Genomic DNA, 18009 nt, shown 5'->3' with positions numbered 1-18009 from the left:
AATGTGGGCTGCCATGCTTTTGCCTAGACTCTAGGTGGGTGCATCAAAGGACAACTCTATTGGCTCAGTGACTAGCGTGAATGTCCTTCCTGGAACTTGAACTCGAATCATCCATCGCTCCTCTTCTGGTAAAGTGGCGGTGTAGGTCCCGGTGAAGCTTGGTATTCCGATGTTCAGGTATCTAGTGACTTCCTTCAAATGTCGTCCAAAGGGTGTGTCTTCATCCGGTTGTGCAAACTTGTTCCTCGAGTCCGCCATCCTAAAGAGTAGAAATGGAGAGGAGTCAGAAATGAGTAGAGAAGACTGACCTATGGCTTTTCTTAGTGGTCGTGTCCTACATTCAGCGTGTGCTCTGATACCATCTTGTAGCGATCCAACCTCAGACGGTCAAATCTCTGTGTTCAGTGTCATCCCCGGATCGGTAATGCTGACACACATAGTACTCGAAGGATTTATAACAGAGTAGCAATCACACACTTATTACATCGAATGTCTCAAAAGAGAACTTATTACAATAAATATGGCTTAAGGCCATCTAATGCGATAACAGCGGAAGGCTTGGAAGATAAAGTGAGTCCATCAACTCCAACGGCATAGCTGAGTGCATGACAAACGACCTATCGCACCTTACTCCTCGTCTGGAAAATCTGCAACATGATACGTTGCAGCCCGAAAACGGGTCAGCACATGGAATATGCTGGCAATATAACACAGTAGAGCAATGAACAGATAAATACTATCACTACATGCATATATGGCTGGTGGAGGCTCTAGGGTTATATGTTTTTGCGAAAAGCCAATTTTTTCCTACAACAAAGGAATATATTTTATTTAACTATCATGGTGGTTGAAACATTGAGAGTGGTACCCCCATCTCAATCCCAATTAGAAAGTAATTATCAACCCAACAAATTAATTTAGAGTGATGAGATCAAACCAATAAGTCAAGTACCAGATACTCAAGATGTCCATAACCGGGGACACGGCTAATCATGATTAGTTTGTACACTCTGCAGAGGTTTGCGCACTTTTCCCCACAAGACTCGATCTCCTCCGTTGGATTTCTCGCACTACATGGTGTTTGAGAAACGGATGAACGAGACACAGTCTTTCAGAAGCATTAACTCTAACCCCGGGTAGACAGTACCAACCTACATCCCCTACATCTGCTAGCCTACCACTGGAAGAGGTCACGCAACATACTCAACTATGCCAGAGCCCATAATGGCTTGTGGCTGCACACAGAAGTTTTTAGCATGAATAATCTTATGATCCCTTTGAGCCTGGGTGGCGGACCATAGGAGAATCACATGGTATAACCCCGGGATCTCCTAGGACAACACTGGTATAACCCAGGTGCCCAAAACCAACAATCCACACAGATGTGTATTAAAGTTGCCACCTTAAATTAAACAATTAATTAATAATCTCACATCTGTCATGGATTCACTCAAACCCAATCCACGTCTACGAGCATAGCATGGCAATATAAGCATAACGTAGAAGTAACTCCCAAGGGTTTGATAAAAGGCAATAGGTTCTACCTCATCATCTACTTCCCAAGACCCACAAGTTAATCACATCCTAATCATGCAATGTTTGAGGATTGTAACTAATGCATAAAAACTGGGTAAGAAAAGAGTATGATCAATGTGTTACTTGCCTTGCTGACGATCCGCAAAACCTAGTGACTCGTAGTAGCACGCTTCGCACTCCGGGAATTCTATCGCAAACAAACAATAGCATACATAAGCAATCAAGCAAATATGCACGGGTAAAACTCGAATAAGAAGATCTAACCAGAAAGTTCAATTGAAGAACTCCGGTTTGCAAAAAGAATCAAATCAAACGGAGCAACAAAACTCAAACTGCGAAAGAAACAAGGTCCGATTACTAATCTGGACTAAAGTCAAATTTTACAGTACCAAAATCTTGTTCAAGTTGATTAAACAGAAAGAGGGCTTCGAGACGAAGATCTAGGCGCTTGAATCGCCTGATTCCGATAAACGAGCGAAAAGATAAACTAAAAAGAAGATCAGGGCAGAAATCGCGATCGAAAATAATCGCGGAAAAACCCTGGAAAAAGAAAACGGACAAACAGGATAACGAACGAACGTTCGCTGTCTGCGACTAACGGGTGAACAACGTTCGTTAAAACGAACATACGGACGAACGTCCGCTATTTAACTAAACCGGGAAAAACCAAACCGATCTAAATTAAAAAAACGAATATAGGGTTTTTGAAATAAAACCAATCGGTTTTAAAAAAACGGCGGCTACCTCCGCGAACGTGTTGGCGGCGGCGGGAACTCCGGCAGGGCGGTAGGGCGACGGCGAGCGGAGCGGCGGCGACTGGCGGCGGGGTCGGCGGGCTCCGGCGGCGGCGGCGCGAGTCGCGGCGGCGGGGCTAGCGGCTAGGGTTTCGGGGGCGGGCGCGGGGTGGGCTGAGGCGGCGGCTCGAGCGGGCTTTAAAGGGGCCCCGGGCGCAGTGTCCTAGCCAGACACGGCCCGGTAAGTCGGTGCTCCTCTTTTTTTTAAAAAAATGACGTGGAAAAACAATTAAAAGAAATACTAAACGGACTCCAAAAATCCTGAAATAAATTTTCACGGTCCTTTAATAATATTGCGGACAAAGTGTACATTTATTTGGGCCTCTAATGCAATTTTGAAAAACGCATATTTTTCTAATTCAAATAAAATTTATTTATTGATATCAATATTTTTCCTCCAATATTTCATTTATTTTGGAGAAGTCATATTATCTCATCTCATATATTTTAATACGAAATATTTTCGGAGAGAAAAATTATTTAAGACCAAAATGATCCTTGTTTCAATATTTGATAAAATTCAAATATGAAAAACGTGAAAACCCCAACTCTCTCCGTGGGTCCTTGAGTTTCTTAGAATTTCAAGGATCGCGAAACGAAATGCAATAAAATATGATATGCATGAATGACCTATGTATGACATTCCAAATTGAAAATTTGGGATGTTACAAGAAAGGAAGGCCAAAATCCGTCCTGGCAGCTGAGGCCATCATATAAGTTGACTAGTTTGGTTGGGTGACCCAAGAAATTCCAAGGTAGTTCCAAACACGCTGGCTGAAATTGCAAGCAAAGAAAAGATGGACACGATCCTCATGGTTGGACATATGGCACAATACACAGGTGTCATCTTGAATATTCCAGTGTCTGCGTTGCATCATATCCCTGGTATTTAAACGGTCCATCAAAAGGAGCCATCCAAAAACCTTAACCTTATGAGTGCATGAGCATTTCCAGATCAACTTAAATATAGGATCAACCACCAGATGAGAGTATTTAAACTCATAGTAGATCTTTGATTGAAACTCCCCAGACTTAGATGGCCACTTCCAGATGTCCTTACCCTCAAGATCAAGATTGACTAGAGGTAGTAGAGATTGAAGCTGGTTCAACAGGTGAAGTGGTAAAGAAGTTGGATCCTCCGTGTGAGGTCATATTATGTTTACTGTCCCAAATGTGGACTCGTAGCAACCTTAGTTTAGAAATACCAAGGATAATAGATTAACATAACGGCTACATCAAATATATTTTTTAGTTCAATAATTTTAGTAAAAAAAACCTTACAAACTTGGTTCATCAAAATTAATTGCTCTACTGTTAAGAAGTGCAAAGGTATTTGAGAATTTCTCTCTTAAGCCCACAATCTGTTCCTTTGAGCTGCAATAACCTGAATATAGAATTAAAATGAGAGGATTTATCATGAAATGTAGATCTGAGTGTCAAGCAAGAAATTAAAAACATAGCCAAAGTTTGGGCGGGACTGCCTTTAAATTAGATGCAACATCATTGGCATAAGAAATGATAAGTTTTATCATCAAATGTGATCCGACTGTCAATCAAGAAGAAGAAAAAAGAGCCATAAGTTCGTGTGGGACCGCTCTTAAATTAGACATGGAATCATTTCTCCTTTGATTTATTTCAATATACATTTAATAGAAACTTGGCGTGTCACATTATTGCATCAAGTTCCATTTGACTGACTGAGAATTTTTTTATTAAGCATGAGCCATTTACCATTTAAGAATGATAATTACTTGGATCCCAAATTGTGCGGATAGAAAAATCATTACTCCCAAAGGGGGTCAGTTGTTATCTAAGGTATCAGATTTGATTGATCATGTTTCAAATATTTGGGATGAGGAAATAATTAGACAAACCCTCTAGCCAATTGATGTACAACGAGTTCTCGTAGTCCCAATCTCGCAACATGGTATGTCTAATTATTGGTATGACTGATTATGCTTAACTTTGTAGCTTGGAGTTTCACAAAAAATGGCATGTTTTTAGTTCGGTTCGCCTATTTTTTGGAGTGGGAAAACCAACATGGAAGAAAATTGCTTCATACCAATGGGATCGTACGAACCACAGTTAATCTGATTTAGGGTAAGATCTGCAAACTATCATGTCCGACTAAGGTGAACTTTTTTATCTGGCGCATGCCGCATGGCACGCTCCTGTGTCGTGTAATGCTTGCTAATAGACATATGAAGGGCTCTCCCAACTACCCTTCTTGCTCATCTAGTCCAGAAGATACAAAGCATATGCTATTTCTATGTCACAAAGCAAGGAAAGTTTGGAGAAGACTGGAAATTGATGATATTATTGTTAAATCTTGTGAAGTAGATCGTGCCAGTGAGGCAGTGTTGGAATACTTACTTCTTATGCCAGAACAGGAATTGCATATTATGGGTAACCAGAATGTGCGTGAAATGATTGCAATCTGAGCCTGGTATCTCTAGTGGGAAAGGTGTAAATTGGTTCACAACAAGACAACTCAGAATGCACAACAGATCTCTATGGGGATCCACGCTCTTACGGCAAACTTTATTACCGCAACCTCTCTTAAGGTTTCCATGAAAAAAGAGGGTCGTTCATGTCCTCCGGTGGTTTTTTTAACTCAACGTTGACGCTTCTTTTGATGATGACCTGCTTAGGGGTATAATTGGGGTAATCCTAAGGGGTGATAAAGGAAGATTCATTGTTGGGGGAATGGAAAGATAGATTGGTGCGCGGATATATTGACGGCGAAAGCTTGGGCCCTAAATTTGGTCTATCATTAGTGCAATGGACGGGATGCAGCTAGTCATTAATTCAAACAACATGGAGGTGATTGATACCATGAAGGAAGGAGGACGGTCGACGGGGATGGCTGCGGCGGTTTTTGATGATTGTTTTTATTCTACCTGTGATTTTACTATTTCTAGATTTGAGCATTATAATAGAGAAGCAAATAAAGTTGCTCACGAACTTGCTAGAATGACTAAATTTTCTTTGATTTTTTATTGGTTTGAGGGGCCTTTAAATGAAATTGTATCGATCCTCATAAACAATGTAATGGTGATATCAAATGAATAAAGTTTAGAATATTTTTTCAAAAAAATTAAGAATGGTAGTTATGCTCTCAATAGTTGGGGCTCAAGGAAAGTGATGACACAACATAAAAAGTAAAAGTTTAGGACCATCGCAGAGGGAAGTAGGGATTGAAATGCGCTTATTTAAAAAAACTGGCAGACGTATGATGCCAAGGTTTTAGGAATTGTTTTTCAGTTTTGACGAGTTAGAAGAGTAACTTTACCATTCTCTTTTTAATAGCCCCAAACAACTTTTCTTTCTTTAGTTTTGGAGTTTCTTTGTAGGATATTTTATTTTTTTTCTTTTGTTTCCATGGGCAGCCATTACAAAGATCGAGGAAAACCACACTTCCCCCACTTCAAAAACTTAGGAAACAAAAGGATGATTTGGCGTGACAATGAAAATTTACTTGGAATGACTTTTATTCATGATAGAAGGTATAATGAACTCTTATAGCAAACTTGGCTCAAGGACATTGGATGCACAAGCAGAATTCATGCTTAGTGTAGACAAGGCTAGCAATAGACTAGGAAGTGACCAACTACAAAGCATAACGATCATAAACATGCATTTTGAATAAGTAAGCATTAAGTGGTAATATAAGCAGGATACTAACACTCTAAAGTTATAATACCTTTGAGGACGAATTGGATTTATAAAAACATGTGTAAACATGTGACAAGTCAAGTCACTTGACTACTTCAAAGGAAGATACCATGCTAACATACCAAATTATGATCTAGTATAATGCATGTTCATATTCAAGATAGCACATAGGTACTCCTAGATGATTAAGACTTAGCGCGAGAAAGCATGAATCACCAAGCTTATATTATGCACAAGATTACAAACACAAGATGCTATAAAGAGAGCATGTCAATAGACATATGTACACAAACTAAAAAAGGTTGATCGTGCCAGCTTTCTTTGCCACCGTCACTTCGTCAAGCAATCGTCATTTTTGATTTGTCACTTGCATGATTGAATAACATAAATGATAATATATAATGGAGTGCAAGTGTCGTCATTAACTGAAGCCAAATCTGCGACCAAATTATACAAATGAAAAGACAGTAGAAATATTTTTGGATTTTCATTAGTTCAAAAGATAAAACAATAAGTCCCACCCAGAAATCTCTTTGTTGTTTTCTCTTGTTGAAACACCAAGACTCGATAAGACATGAACAAAGGAATCCTTTTGTGGTTTTATAAGAAATCATGTGACTTAAATACAAAGAAGAAAGAAATAACAAGAGAAGCAGTAAAAACAATGGTAGGGGCAAGTGAAAACCAAAGTAATAATCAAATAAAACCATAAGAATGAATAAAGAGAAATATTCTTAGTATTTTCCTTCAAATGTTTTATCAAACAAGAGAAGATAAACACTCATGAAACACAACGTGAGATACTTTTTGTTTTAATTTTTCTTAAAGAATGCAATAAGAAAGCAAAAAAGAAACAAAGATAATCTTATTGTGATTTTTAAAGTTAAGAAAAGAGGCACAAAATAGACAACCAAAGAAAGATTAAAAAACAAAGAAATGTTTTAGTTTTGAACCCTTTTCTTTATAGTAACATAAACAACTTACTGAAGCTCGTACATCAAAGCTAACAAATAGATTATAGATCACACAATGCAATGAGGCAAAAAAATAATATGCAAATGCTTTCTAGTGCAACAAATGTTCTAAGAAAAAATATCATAGTGCGCGACAACAAACATAAATGTCCTTGGATTCAAGGGAATTTATAGATTTTTGGAGGATCTGGGTATGTAGGATTATTTTTTATACATGGCTATTTGATTCGTAAGATTGGAATCTTTAGAAAAAAATCCTAAGAATTGCCTTTGACTCTATTTTGAGGGAAATTTCTTACCCACTCAACAATGTTTACATCTCCTTTACACAAAAATGATTGGAAGTTTCGAGGTTGTGGAAACTTGGTTTGCTCTCTAGCGTAACTCACTCCTTGAAGGCTCAGTAGTACATGGTGGTATCGGAGCTTTCGAAAATAGTGGAGTCGAGTTGCTTTAGTGGATTGTTTGAGGACCTCGGTTTAGGGTATGTCTTGGAGTTTAAACCAAAGTGCCTTTACTTGTGCCCTCCTGATAGTATGGATGTTCGTACGCGTTGAATCTTGGATTAACTAAAAACCTATAAATTAAATTATAAGAGCTTTAGATAGGCAACCCTAAAACAGCCATGAATAAACACATAAAGAATTGAATTGATTTGCGAGCAAAAGTCTAGAAGCTAATGCTAGATTATAGACCGCAAAATATAATGGTGCAACACCATTTGCAAATATTTTTAGTACAAATAATCGACTATGGAAAATATATCATATATGAACAACAAATATAGATGCTCCCTGGATTCATTGATTTTTGGAGGATCGGGATTTTTGTACATAGGCTATTTGACTTGTAAGATTATAACTCTTAGGAAATTTTCTAAGAATTGATGTGGGCTCTATTTAGGAGGAACATTTTCATCCGCTCAGACATCTTTACATTTTCTTTGTTTGTCCTATGACATCAAATAATTTCTAATACAAAATTCAATGGATTGTTAATGCTGTAGGAATGGATTTGAGAGAACATTGCCACTAAATCGGATGTGGGGTATCTGATCCCGAGCACAAATGGACCCAGATGAACAACAATTTCGTTAAAAAAAGATCTTTTTTTTTGCAAACATTGTTGAATGATTTGAGTGCTCGCAAAGTTTGATGATGCAATGACATTCTTGAAAGTTGTGGCAAAAAAACAATTTTCCAAAAAAAACTATTTTTAAAGCATTTTGGAGAACTGTTTTTTTTTCGCCACGACTTCCATGAATGCCATTCCATGATGAAACTTTGCACACACTTGAAACATTCAACAATGTTTGCCTAAAAATCATTTTTTGAAACATTGTTTACTACTCCCTCTATAAACTAATAGTATAAGATTGTTTATATCATTAAAGTAGTGATCTAAAAGATCTTATATTAGTTTACTGAGGAAGTTTTCTTTTTCGAATTTACTGTTCACAGCTGGCGCATATGTGCTCATGTGCACAAGAAGACTTTCGCACTAAATCTTTTTTTCTGATGGTTTTGTGTTTCAAAAATCCTACGAATTAGAGAGGGCTGACAATACTGTTTGTGGTTTCCCAGGTCATTGATTTTGTACATTTGTAAGACCCTGTTTGTTTGGGCTTTTGCTTCTGCTTTTGCAGCTTTTTCATTTTGATCAAAAAGCCACAAAAACTTTTAAATAGGTGCTTTTGGAGCTTTGATAGCTTTTGATGAAGGACAACGCTAACGCTCACACGTGTGGTGGGAGCCGAACCCGCACACACGCCCTATAACACATAGACTACGCCATGTCGTCGCATGCATTCATGTGGGAATATTTTTGAATTTTCAGTTTTTAAAATATTTTATCTCTTAAATGAAAAATCTGATTGAAGATCCGTTTTCATTATTAAATCCCTCGCGACGAGATCTTCGAAACTAGATCTCATATCAATATATTTTGATGAAATTTTTTTTGTTTAAAAGTTGCCATGTCTATTGCACATGAATTGACGTGATATTTATACTGAAGTTACCATGATATGTTTTAGCTATTTTCTTCTACATTTAAAAGTAATTTTTACATATTATAAAACGGGAATTAAGAAACTAGACTTGCCATGCACCATAAACTAAAATTGCCATGATACATGCACTTAAAATTGCCATGATACATGCACTTAAAATTGCCATGGTTTATACAAAAAATAATTTTCATGGTCAAAGTACTGGAATTGCCATCATCAAAATACTAAAATTGTCATGCTCTACAAACTAAAATTGCCACATGGCAACTTTAGTTTAAGCACTATGGCAACTACAGTGTAAACATCATGGTAACTTTTGGGCAAAAAAAAATTCGTCGAAACATATCAACATGGGGTCTAGTTTTGAAGATCTCGTCGAGACGGATTTAATGGTGAAAACGGATTTTTAATTGGATTTTTTAATCAGAAGATAAAATATTTTTAAGCCAAAAACAAAAAGATTCCTGCTGATGTCATCTATTCATACGTGGCAAAATAAGTGGTGATGGACACGTGTGGGCGATGTTTAGTTTTTCCGTTGATGAATCAATATAACAATATTTGGCTCCAAAAGCCATAAAAGCTCCAAAAGCACCTATTTAGGAGCTTTTATGGGTTTTTGGCTAAAATGAAAAAGATGCAAAAGCAGAAACAAAAGCCCAAACAAACAGGGCCTAAGTACTCGAAATCACTAATTAAGAAGTACTCGTTTCAAAGAACACTCCACTTTCCCAGGTCGCGACAAGTGGCGCACATGCAGTGCGTCACTTGTCGCAACCTGGTTTTCCCTTTTTCGTAGATCCGTTTATTCAAAACGTTTTATCTCCTAAACCATGCGTCCAAATCTCGAACCGTTTTCACCATTGGATTCCACGCATCGAGATATTCAAAACTAGATCCCATGTTGATAGGTTTTGACGAACTTTTTTTCATGAAAAAACCGGACGAAAAAAATCAGGCGAAAAAACCGAACCGGGAGCACGGTTTTTTTTTCCTTTCCGAAGGAGGCATGCCCGTGGAAGCAAAACCGTGACTCTCGTGGAAGCAAAACCGTGACTCTCGTGGAAGGAAAAAAACAGAAAACGCGTTTTTTTTCGTTTCCGAGAGGCGCGGCCGTGACTGTCGCGAAAGCACAACCGTGCCTCTCGCAAAAGCAAAACCGTGACTCTAAAAAAACAAAAAACACGTATTTTTTCCCTTTCCGAGAGTCACGGCCGTGACTCTCGCGAAAGCACAACCGTGCCTCTCGCGGAAGCAAAACCGTGACTCTCGCGAAAGGAAAAAAACAGAAAACGCATATTTTTTTCCCTTTCCGAGAGGCACGGCCGTGACTCTTGCAAAAGCACAACCGTGCCTCTCGCGGAAGCAAAACCGTGACTCTCGCGAAAGAAAAAAAAAGCAGAAAACGTGTTTTGTTTTTCCCTTTCCGAGAGGCACGGCCGTGACTCTCACGAAAGCACAACCGTGCCTCTCGCGGAAGCAAAACCGTGACTCTCGCGAAAGAAAAAAAACAGAAAACGCATTTTTTTCCGTTTCCGAAAGGCACGGCCGTGACTCTCGCTAAAGCACAACCGTGCCTCTCGCGGAAGAAAAACCGTGACTTTCGCGAAAGAAAAAAACGCGTTTTTTCGAGAGAAAAAAAATTCAAATTTTTTTACGAAAAACATAAACACCGGAGAAAAACCAAAACGTCAAAAAAACCGAAAAAACGTTTAAAAAGCCGAAAACACATGCGAAAAAATAAAAAAATAAAATCCAAAGAGAACGTCCAGAACGCGACACGTGGCGAATGACTGAGAGCGCGCCAAGTGACGCTGATCATTGCGAGGCTTCCGAAAAAGCGCTCGTTAACAGTTGCTCTCCTAAGTACTTCTGCACAAACACAAAAGAGAGCATGGGAAAGGCCCATGATGGGCAGGTGCAACCCATCACACATCAGCATGCCGTACATCCTACAGCGAATCATCTCTCTCTGTGGTCAAGTCTGACTCCAAACGTCTGCCTCACATGTCCATGCATCCAGCCCAGCAGGTGCAATGCATCCAGCCTCCCCTGTCGCTTTCACCAAGGATTTTTTTCCCTTAAGAATTAGTAGTGGTATTATGCAAATTAGTAGTGGTCTTCATTCTTCAGATGCACGGTTGGATTCCAGCGTTACTGAATTGACAAAGGATTATAGGAACAAACCCATGAAATTATTAGCTTGTTGGTGCCTTCAGAGACATCGATCTTAAGTATATTTTTGCTTGGAGGAGAACCTAATCACGCCACAAAATCATCATGTTCAACTTGGCTGCTAAAAAATGTATCAGAACGGCATGAAAGTCTTTCCCGATTTTCTCAAATGCTAAACAAAGAAAGCCAAACTCCCTTGGATAAATGTGCAACTTGAAACAGAATTTATGCAGATAATCTTGCACAAAATCATAGTATATGTTTTAAAATACCTACCAAAATCCTGCACAAATCGTGGATACACTAAACAAAGAACCCGAGAGGAAAGGCTCGATTAGTACTCCATTTTTTTACCTGCAAAGTGTGGCGAAGTTCCAAGTTGTTGCCATTAACGGCGGGGTGTCGCGTCTTCGCTTTCACATCCAACCGAAACCAAAAGGGCGCTTTTTCTCTAGTCACTTGCAGCTCCGAGGCATCCCCTCTAGCCCTCTCTCTCTCTCTCTCTCCCCCCATTCCCAAGAATCCATCCATCCCGGCAATCGCGGGCAGCTGCGGCACGGGAGCGCCGAGCGGCAGATCGAGTCGCCGCCCGTCTCTCCTCCGTTGGCCCAGGTCAACACGCGAGCGGCTGTTGCTTCGATTTAGAGCGAGGAGACCTCGTCGTTTTCCACCGGCGGTTGTTGGTGGTGCGGTTCTTGGTTCCGGCGCGCTGCCGTGCTGAGATCGGCGCGGTGTCCCTGGAGTTCCTTGTGCGGCTGGGGGAGTAGCTACAAGAGCTGCCTCCGTTTTCTTGCATTCCCTGCTGCTGTTGCGGTGGGATTCTTCCTCTTACCTGCCGTGCTCGAGCTTGCCGCGTCGTCTTGCTTTGGTCAAGACAAGGCGTGCGGCGGCAGAGTTGAGCGGGCAAAGAAAAGAGAGAAGCTTAAGCTGAGGTATCTTGCTGAAGTAATTTCTCAGCCTCAAGCAGTCAAGCTATTTCGGGAATTGCAAATAAAAATCTCAAGCAGTTTGATAATGACCTGCTGTAATACTGAATCGATTTCAATTTGGGTTGGGTCATGTTAGGGTTCTGTGCCATGGACTGTCGATATAATTTCTCAGCTTCACAGACCTCAGTTTAGGTTCACACAAGTAATTTGACCTTTATTTAGGTGTTCCATGAATGATGGTTCAGAGTTGGATTCAGGGTCAAAGTGTGGTGTTTAATTTCACGACGCCTTGGAGCTTGTGGCTTTTAATTCTATAGGGACTGGTAATCTTTTTCACTAGTGTCTTTGTTGGTAGGTGTAAATTAGTGTTGTTCGTTTGATGGCATTAGTTGATGTTTCATGTTAGTAATGGACTTGATCCTTACTTCTAAATTTTCTTCTGCTTGGTGAGAGAAGACGGATTGAAAATCGCGATCCCTGACTATTTCTAGCACCAGCTAGAGTTTATTCGTGTAGAGGGTAGCACTGCGTTTTTTATGTAAATGTGATTGCTAATCCTACAGATGCGTTCTGTCTTCTGCATGTCCTCTTGATCTTGACTGTATTTTTCATAGCTTAACCCAACCCAACTACAGCCTGTCATATGCAAATTTGGCTGATGGATGTATGGTTTGGACCACCACTACCGCTCCATGCTATTAACATATTATTATAGCTGCCCTATGGAAGTTGCTCTCTTTCATGGTTTTTTGTGGAATTGTTTTTCAAATCAAGTCAAGTAAAATTTTGATGTTATGTTTTCACAGGTCAAGTAGAAGTGCAGCTCTCCGGTAACACCTTTTGCTGTTAGCAGATGGATGCATGTGATTGTATCGAACCACTTTGGCAGGCCGATGATCTCCTTGTGAAGTATCAGTACATATCTGACTTTTTTATCGCACTTGCATACTTCTCGATCCCTTTGGAGCTCATATACTTTGTCAAGAAGTCATCATTCTTCCCTTACCGATGGGTGCTCATACAGTTTGGCGCCTTCATTGTGCTTTGTGGGGCAACTCACCTGATAAACTTGTGGACTTTCGCCACTTATAGCAAGACTATAGCGGTGGTAATGACAGTGGCGAAAGCTGCGACAGCAGTGGTTTCATGCATAACGGCATTGATGCTTGTGCACATAATTCCTGATCTGTTGAGTGTGAAGTTGCGAGAGAGGTATCTGAAGGATAAGGCTGAAGAGCTTGACAAAGAGATGGGGATTATAAGAACACAGGAGGAGACAGGCAGACATGTCCACATGCTCACACATGAGATAAGGAGCACCCTTGACAGGCACACTATTTTGAGAACTACGCTTGTTGAGTTGGGAAGGACTCTTGGGTTAGCTGAATGTGCCCTGTGGATGCCATCCCGCTCTGGAACAGCCCTTCACCTGTCCCATACAATCCATAACAGCGCTCCTATTGGCTTAGTTGTTCCTATCAATCTTCCAGTTGTTTCAAAGGTTTTTAATAGTAATCGTGCAGAAAGCATTCCACATACTTCCCCATTGGCTTCAATAAAGGCAGACACAAGCAGGTATGTGCCACCAGAGGTCGTAGCTGTCCGAGTTCCACTGCTGCACCTTACAAATTTCGAAATAAATGATTGGCCTGAGCTATCTGCAAAAAGCTTCGCAGTAATGGTTTTGATGCTGCCTCCAGACAGTGCAAGAAAATGGCGTACCCATGAACTGGAGCTTGTTGAAGTTGTTGCTGATCAGGTAGTTGTTGATTTCATTTCTGTTCATTTTTCTATATATGTAATCTGTAATCACTGGTGTGGTTGTCTGGTAACCTATGTCTGGCCTCTGATATTATCAGCTTTAGAATCCTGTAGGGCTGCTTTTGTATATTTCTTTGGCCTGCTCTGTTCAAGTTTTCTTATTAGTCAATGGATAAATGTGTATGCTTTGTCTGTGAATAAGAGTTTTGAAGAGAATTGGTTAACTGAAGTTGCAATTGAGTTAACCTAGTAAATCATTTTATTATGGTTTGAAGTGTGAAACTATTTTTCTTGAAAATCATTTTTTTTAGTTTCCCTTATCGCCCTATCTATCTTCCTTTTCCCTAATATGATATTGCTTGTGAGTAATTGGTTTATATCCTGACAAGCTCTGTAAAAGCCATGCAGCACTTGTATGCATCCTTGATTTAGTTATTGGAAGTATGCATGTGGTCATCATTAATACTTTTGTTTCCTCCTGGCACTAATGAGTTTTTCTTCTGATTTCATTGTGTTTGTGACTTTGTGTGGTACTCCCTCCGTCCGGAAATACTTGTCATCAAAATGGATAAAAGGAGATGTATCTAGACGTATTTTAGTTCTAGATACATCCCTTTTCATTCATTTTGATGACAAGTATTTTCGGACGGAGGGAGTATGTCCTTGAGTTGTTCAGCGTTTTGTCAGTTTACTTGGGCTACAACTAAGCTTTATTATCAATGCTTAATGTTTAGCATTTTCTGTTAGCATTTAGCCTATAATGCTGCTCTTAGATGGATAATTTTGCATTTAATTATTTCTTTATGAAGTAGAGTGCACTACACTTCATGCCTGCAGATATTGTAAAAAACATGACCACATTCTCTCATTTTTTCTTATTTAGGTGGCAGTTGCACTGTCTCATGCTGCCATTTTGGAAGAGTCCATGAGGGCCCGTGATCTACTAATGGAGCAGAATATTGCCCTAGATGCAGCACGTCGAGAGGCGGAAATGGCTATATGTGCTCGTAATGATTTTCTTGCTGTGATGAACCATGAAATGCGTACTCCTATGAAAGCCATTGTTTCTTTATCCTCCCTCCTTCTGGAAACAACTCTTACGGCTGAACAACGCCTGATGATTGAGACTATACTAAAGAGTAGCGATTTTCTTGTAACTTTGACCAACGATGTTTTGGATATTTCCAAGCTTGGGAATGGGAGTCTTGAGCTGGATATTGCACCTTTCAACCTGCATGCTGCCTTTACAGATGTAAGTGTTCTGACAGCAGTTTTAATATTTCGACTTTGCTACTATGTTGCCTAAAAGGAAGGAGGGGGAAATATACAGTTGGATTTGAGGTCAACTCACTGGTTCATCTTGTAGGTGGTTAATTTGATTAAGCCAGTGGCTGCATGCAAAAGGCTCTCGGTAATGGTTTCCTTGGCTCCAGAGTTGCCTTCCTGTGCAATTGGTGATCGCAAGCGATTGATGCAGATAATGCTAAATGTTGCTGGCAACTCCATTAAGTTCACAAAGGAGGGTCACATTTCAATTGCAGCTTCCATAGCCAGGCCAGATTCACTGAGGGACCCGTATGCTTCTAACTTACATCCAGTTCCCTCTGATGGGTCTTTCTACTTGGTTGTTCAGGTTTGCCTTTGAGCATCCACTCACTCCTTTTCTCTTAACTCCTCAATATGCCGAAAGTTGCCACAAACACATAATACATAACACCATAACTTTCTAATGATGCCTGCCAATGCTCGCCAAGTTAATGCAGTGGTACTCATAAATGTAGACATTAGCATTCCAAAGAGACCTCGATTGAGGTCTTCAAAGTGATAGATAACCTGAAGAGAAAAAGAATGATTTGGACTTTCTACAGTAATTGGTAAACATATCATAAATATCATATTTGAGTAAAACTACTAGAAAATTTCTTTTGGGAAAAAATGATTTTAGATCACTTGTGGCTGCCCATAGAAGTGGTACTAACTAATTAAGGAGCAAAAACAGGGGACAAGCGTAGGGCTAATAACTTGATGTTAGCAGAAGACCTGATGTCATATTCTCCTGTAGGTAAAAGACACCGGCTGTGGAATTGGACCAGAGGATATGGCTCACACCTTCAGAAAATTCGCACACGGTGAGAATGCAACAACGAAATTGCACAACGGCAACGGCTTGGGTCTGGCCCTCTCCAGAAGGTATATCAAGAGGGCATTTCTGCACATTCCTTTTCCCCCCTGAAATTCTCTGATCTCTGTGCTGACCGATGTCTCTACACTCTCCGGTTCCATCAGATTTGTTGGCCTGATGCAAGGGGACATCTGGCTCGAAAGTGAAGGTGTAGGGAAGGGATGTACCGCCACGTTCTTTGTGAAACTCGGCACGCCCAAGAAGAAACCAAACGCAAACGCAAATCCCCGGAGAATGATGGCGCCTCTGCAACCAAGCAACGGAGCTGGAGGCCACGGCGCTGATGCTCTCAGTATATCGATAATGGACGGCGATGCGCGGGCTCCTAGGGCCCGCTACCAGTCAATTGCGTGAGAGGCAGACGACGCGGGCAAGCTCGACTGGCGGGAGGCGGGTCGCAGGCCCGGTTTTGTGACCGAAATTGGTACGCTCCATTCGAAGGGTGGGTGTTTGGCTGCTGTAGGGATAGTTTTCCTACTGAGTTGAGTTGTGATGGTGACTAGGTCAGTCTGAGATGGTGACTTGCCCTTATTGGCGGCATGGTGGAGGAGAGCAGTGTTGTGTTGTACATGAGGGTCTTGTTAGGGAGGCAAAAGCTGATACTACATACAGACATTAGGCACTGCGGCGAGATCCTGTGAAGAGTCAGTGAGCTGCAGGTGTAATTCATGAACATGAACTTGAAAGCATTCATCGGATGAATGACGTATGGCGTGTCACACAGATGATTGCGGTTTGTACTGGTTGCATTTTCGCGGCTAATAATTCAACGGGGACGCTAGGGGTGGGTCGTGCATGTAAGAACACTCCCAGAAAGCTGCCATTTTAGAGTGACAAGCAACCGGCCATTCTCCTAACATTTGTAACTCCCTCTCTAAAAAAAGGATTTTAACTCCTTACATTTTGAGGTTACTCCCCATAGAGAAGCAACCCAGCTTCCAATGTTCAATTTAGGTGATGGATTTTCACACTTACACTTCTCCATTGTAGTGGGGAAACCAAACCGGGTGGACCTTCATCTCAGTATTGGATTATTCAAATCACATCACAAGGCTTGAGGACATTTCCTTGATGGAGGATGAACGCCACGAAGTATCCAATGCAAGTGGGCGGAGGAGATCGATCCACGTATCAGCAACAAGCTAACATGACCAATGAACTAGTGTCGATGAAGATGAAACTTTGTGATATGCTTGGAAGAACATCTCTCTTGACGCCACAGTTGATGGCGATCAAACTATGTCTCCACTCCCTCTAACCAGACACAAGATTCTCTGGCCCATCGTTGGAGTGTCATCCAATATTGTTGCAAACGGTGGTTGGGTTGAGTCGAACAAGTGAACAACAATCCTCCAAGTTGAGTACCACTTACTGTGTGTGACATCTACATTCAAGAGCTATAGAAGCATATGAACAAGAGAAATGGGAATAGGGCGTAAAATGAGAAGTGGGCGAGAAAAGATTATGAAACAACATCGAGGAGGTCAAGATTGAGCATCTCCGACACCATAGATCTCGAAGATGAAGGTGATGATTTTTTTTTAGGGTGAGAAGCCTCACCAAGACGGGAGAAATCAAGTGGAAGAGAGCCAGAAGAATGGTGTAGTGGGTGCATATAAAAAAATCAATGCAATGATCGAGATAAAGGAGGAGTTGTCATCCAAGCACAAAAGAGAAGGTGGCAAGGTGGATAGAGAGATTGCGTGAAGGCCATGACCAAGACACACGCTTCTGAATTGTGATGGAGGTTGAGGTGAGGAACACATGTGCGGAGGAGTGTAGGCTTGCTATCGAGGGAGGAGGAAACAAAAAAGAGAAAGGAACAAAAGCGAAGGATCATGTTCATGGATGCTATCGGCCAATATTGGAAGCTCACCCCTTGTATGGTAGTGGTAAATTCATGTTTCTTTTGATGAATATATATATGTGGGATGGGGTGGCTTTTTGTTACTATTTTGCATTCGGTGGCTTT

At 40.7% G+C, this 18009-nt stretch overlaps 1 protein-coding gene across 2 annotated transcripts; it reads left to right on the top strand.

Moving 5' to 3' along the window:
• Window positions 1-11459: 11459 nt before the first annotated feature.
• Window positions 11460-16739, top strand: LOC109747657 (probable ethylene response sensor 2). Of its 2 annotated transcripts, none has more exons than XM_020306691.4 (6): window positions 11460-12097; window positions 12901-13853; window positions 14739-15107; window positions 15222-15488; window positions 15918-16045; window positions 16142-16739. In XM_020306691.4, the coding sequence occupies exons 2-6, from the start codon at window positions 12948-12950 to the stop codon at window positions 16389-16391; spliced, it is 1920 nt and encodes a 639-aa protein (XP_020162280.1). In that variant the 5' UTR covers window positions 11460-12097; window positions 12901-12947; the 3' UTR covers window positions 16392-16739. The 2 variants fall into 2 exon arrangements, with proteins under 2 accessions (XP_020162280.1, XP_020162285.1); XM_020306696.4 differs by having other exon boundaries at window positions 11529-12110.
• Window positions 16740-18009: the final 1270 nt, after the last annotated feature.

The sequence above is a fragment of the Aegilops tauschii genome, chromosome 1 (assembly GCF_002575655.3).
Source record: "Aegilops tauschii subsp. strangulata cultivar AL8/78 chromosome 1, Aet v6.0, whole genome shotgun sequence".
In the NCBI taxonomy this organism is placed as follows: Eukaryota; Viridiplantae; Streptophyta; class Magnoliopsida; order Poales; family Poaceae; genus Aegilops; species Aegilops tauschii.
This window is presented reverse-complemented; position numbering and strand designations above follow the sequence as displayed.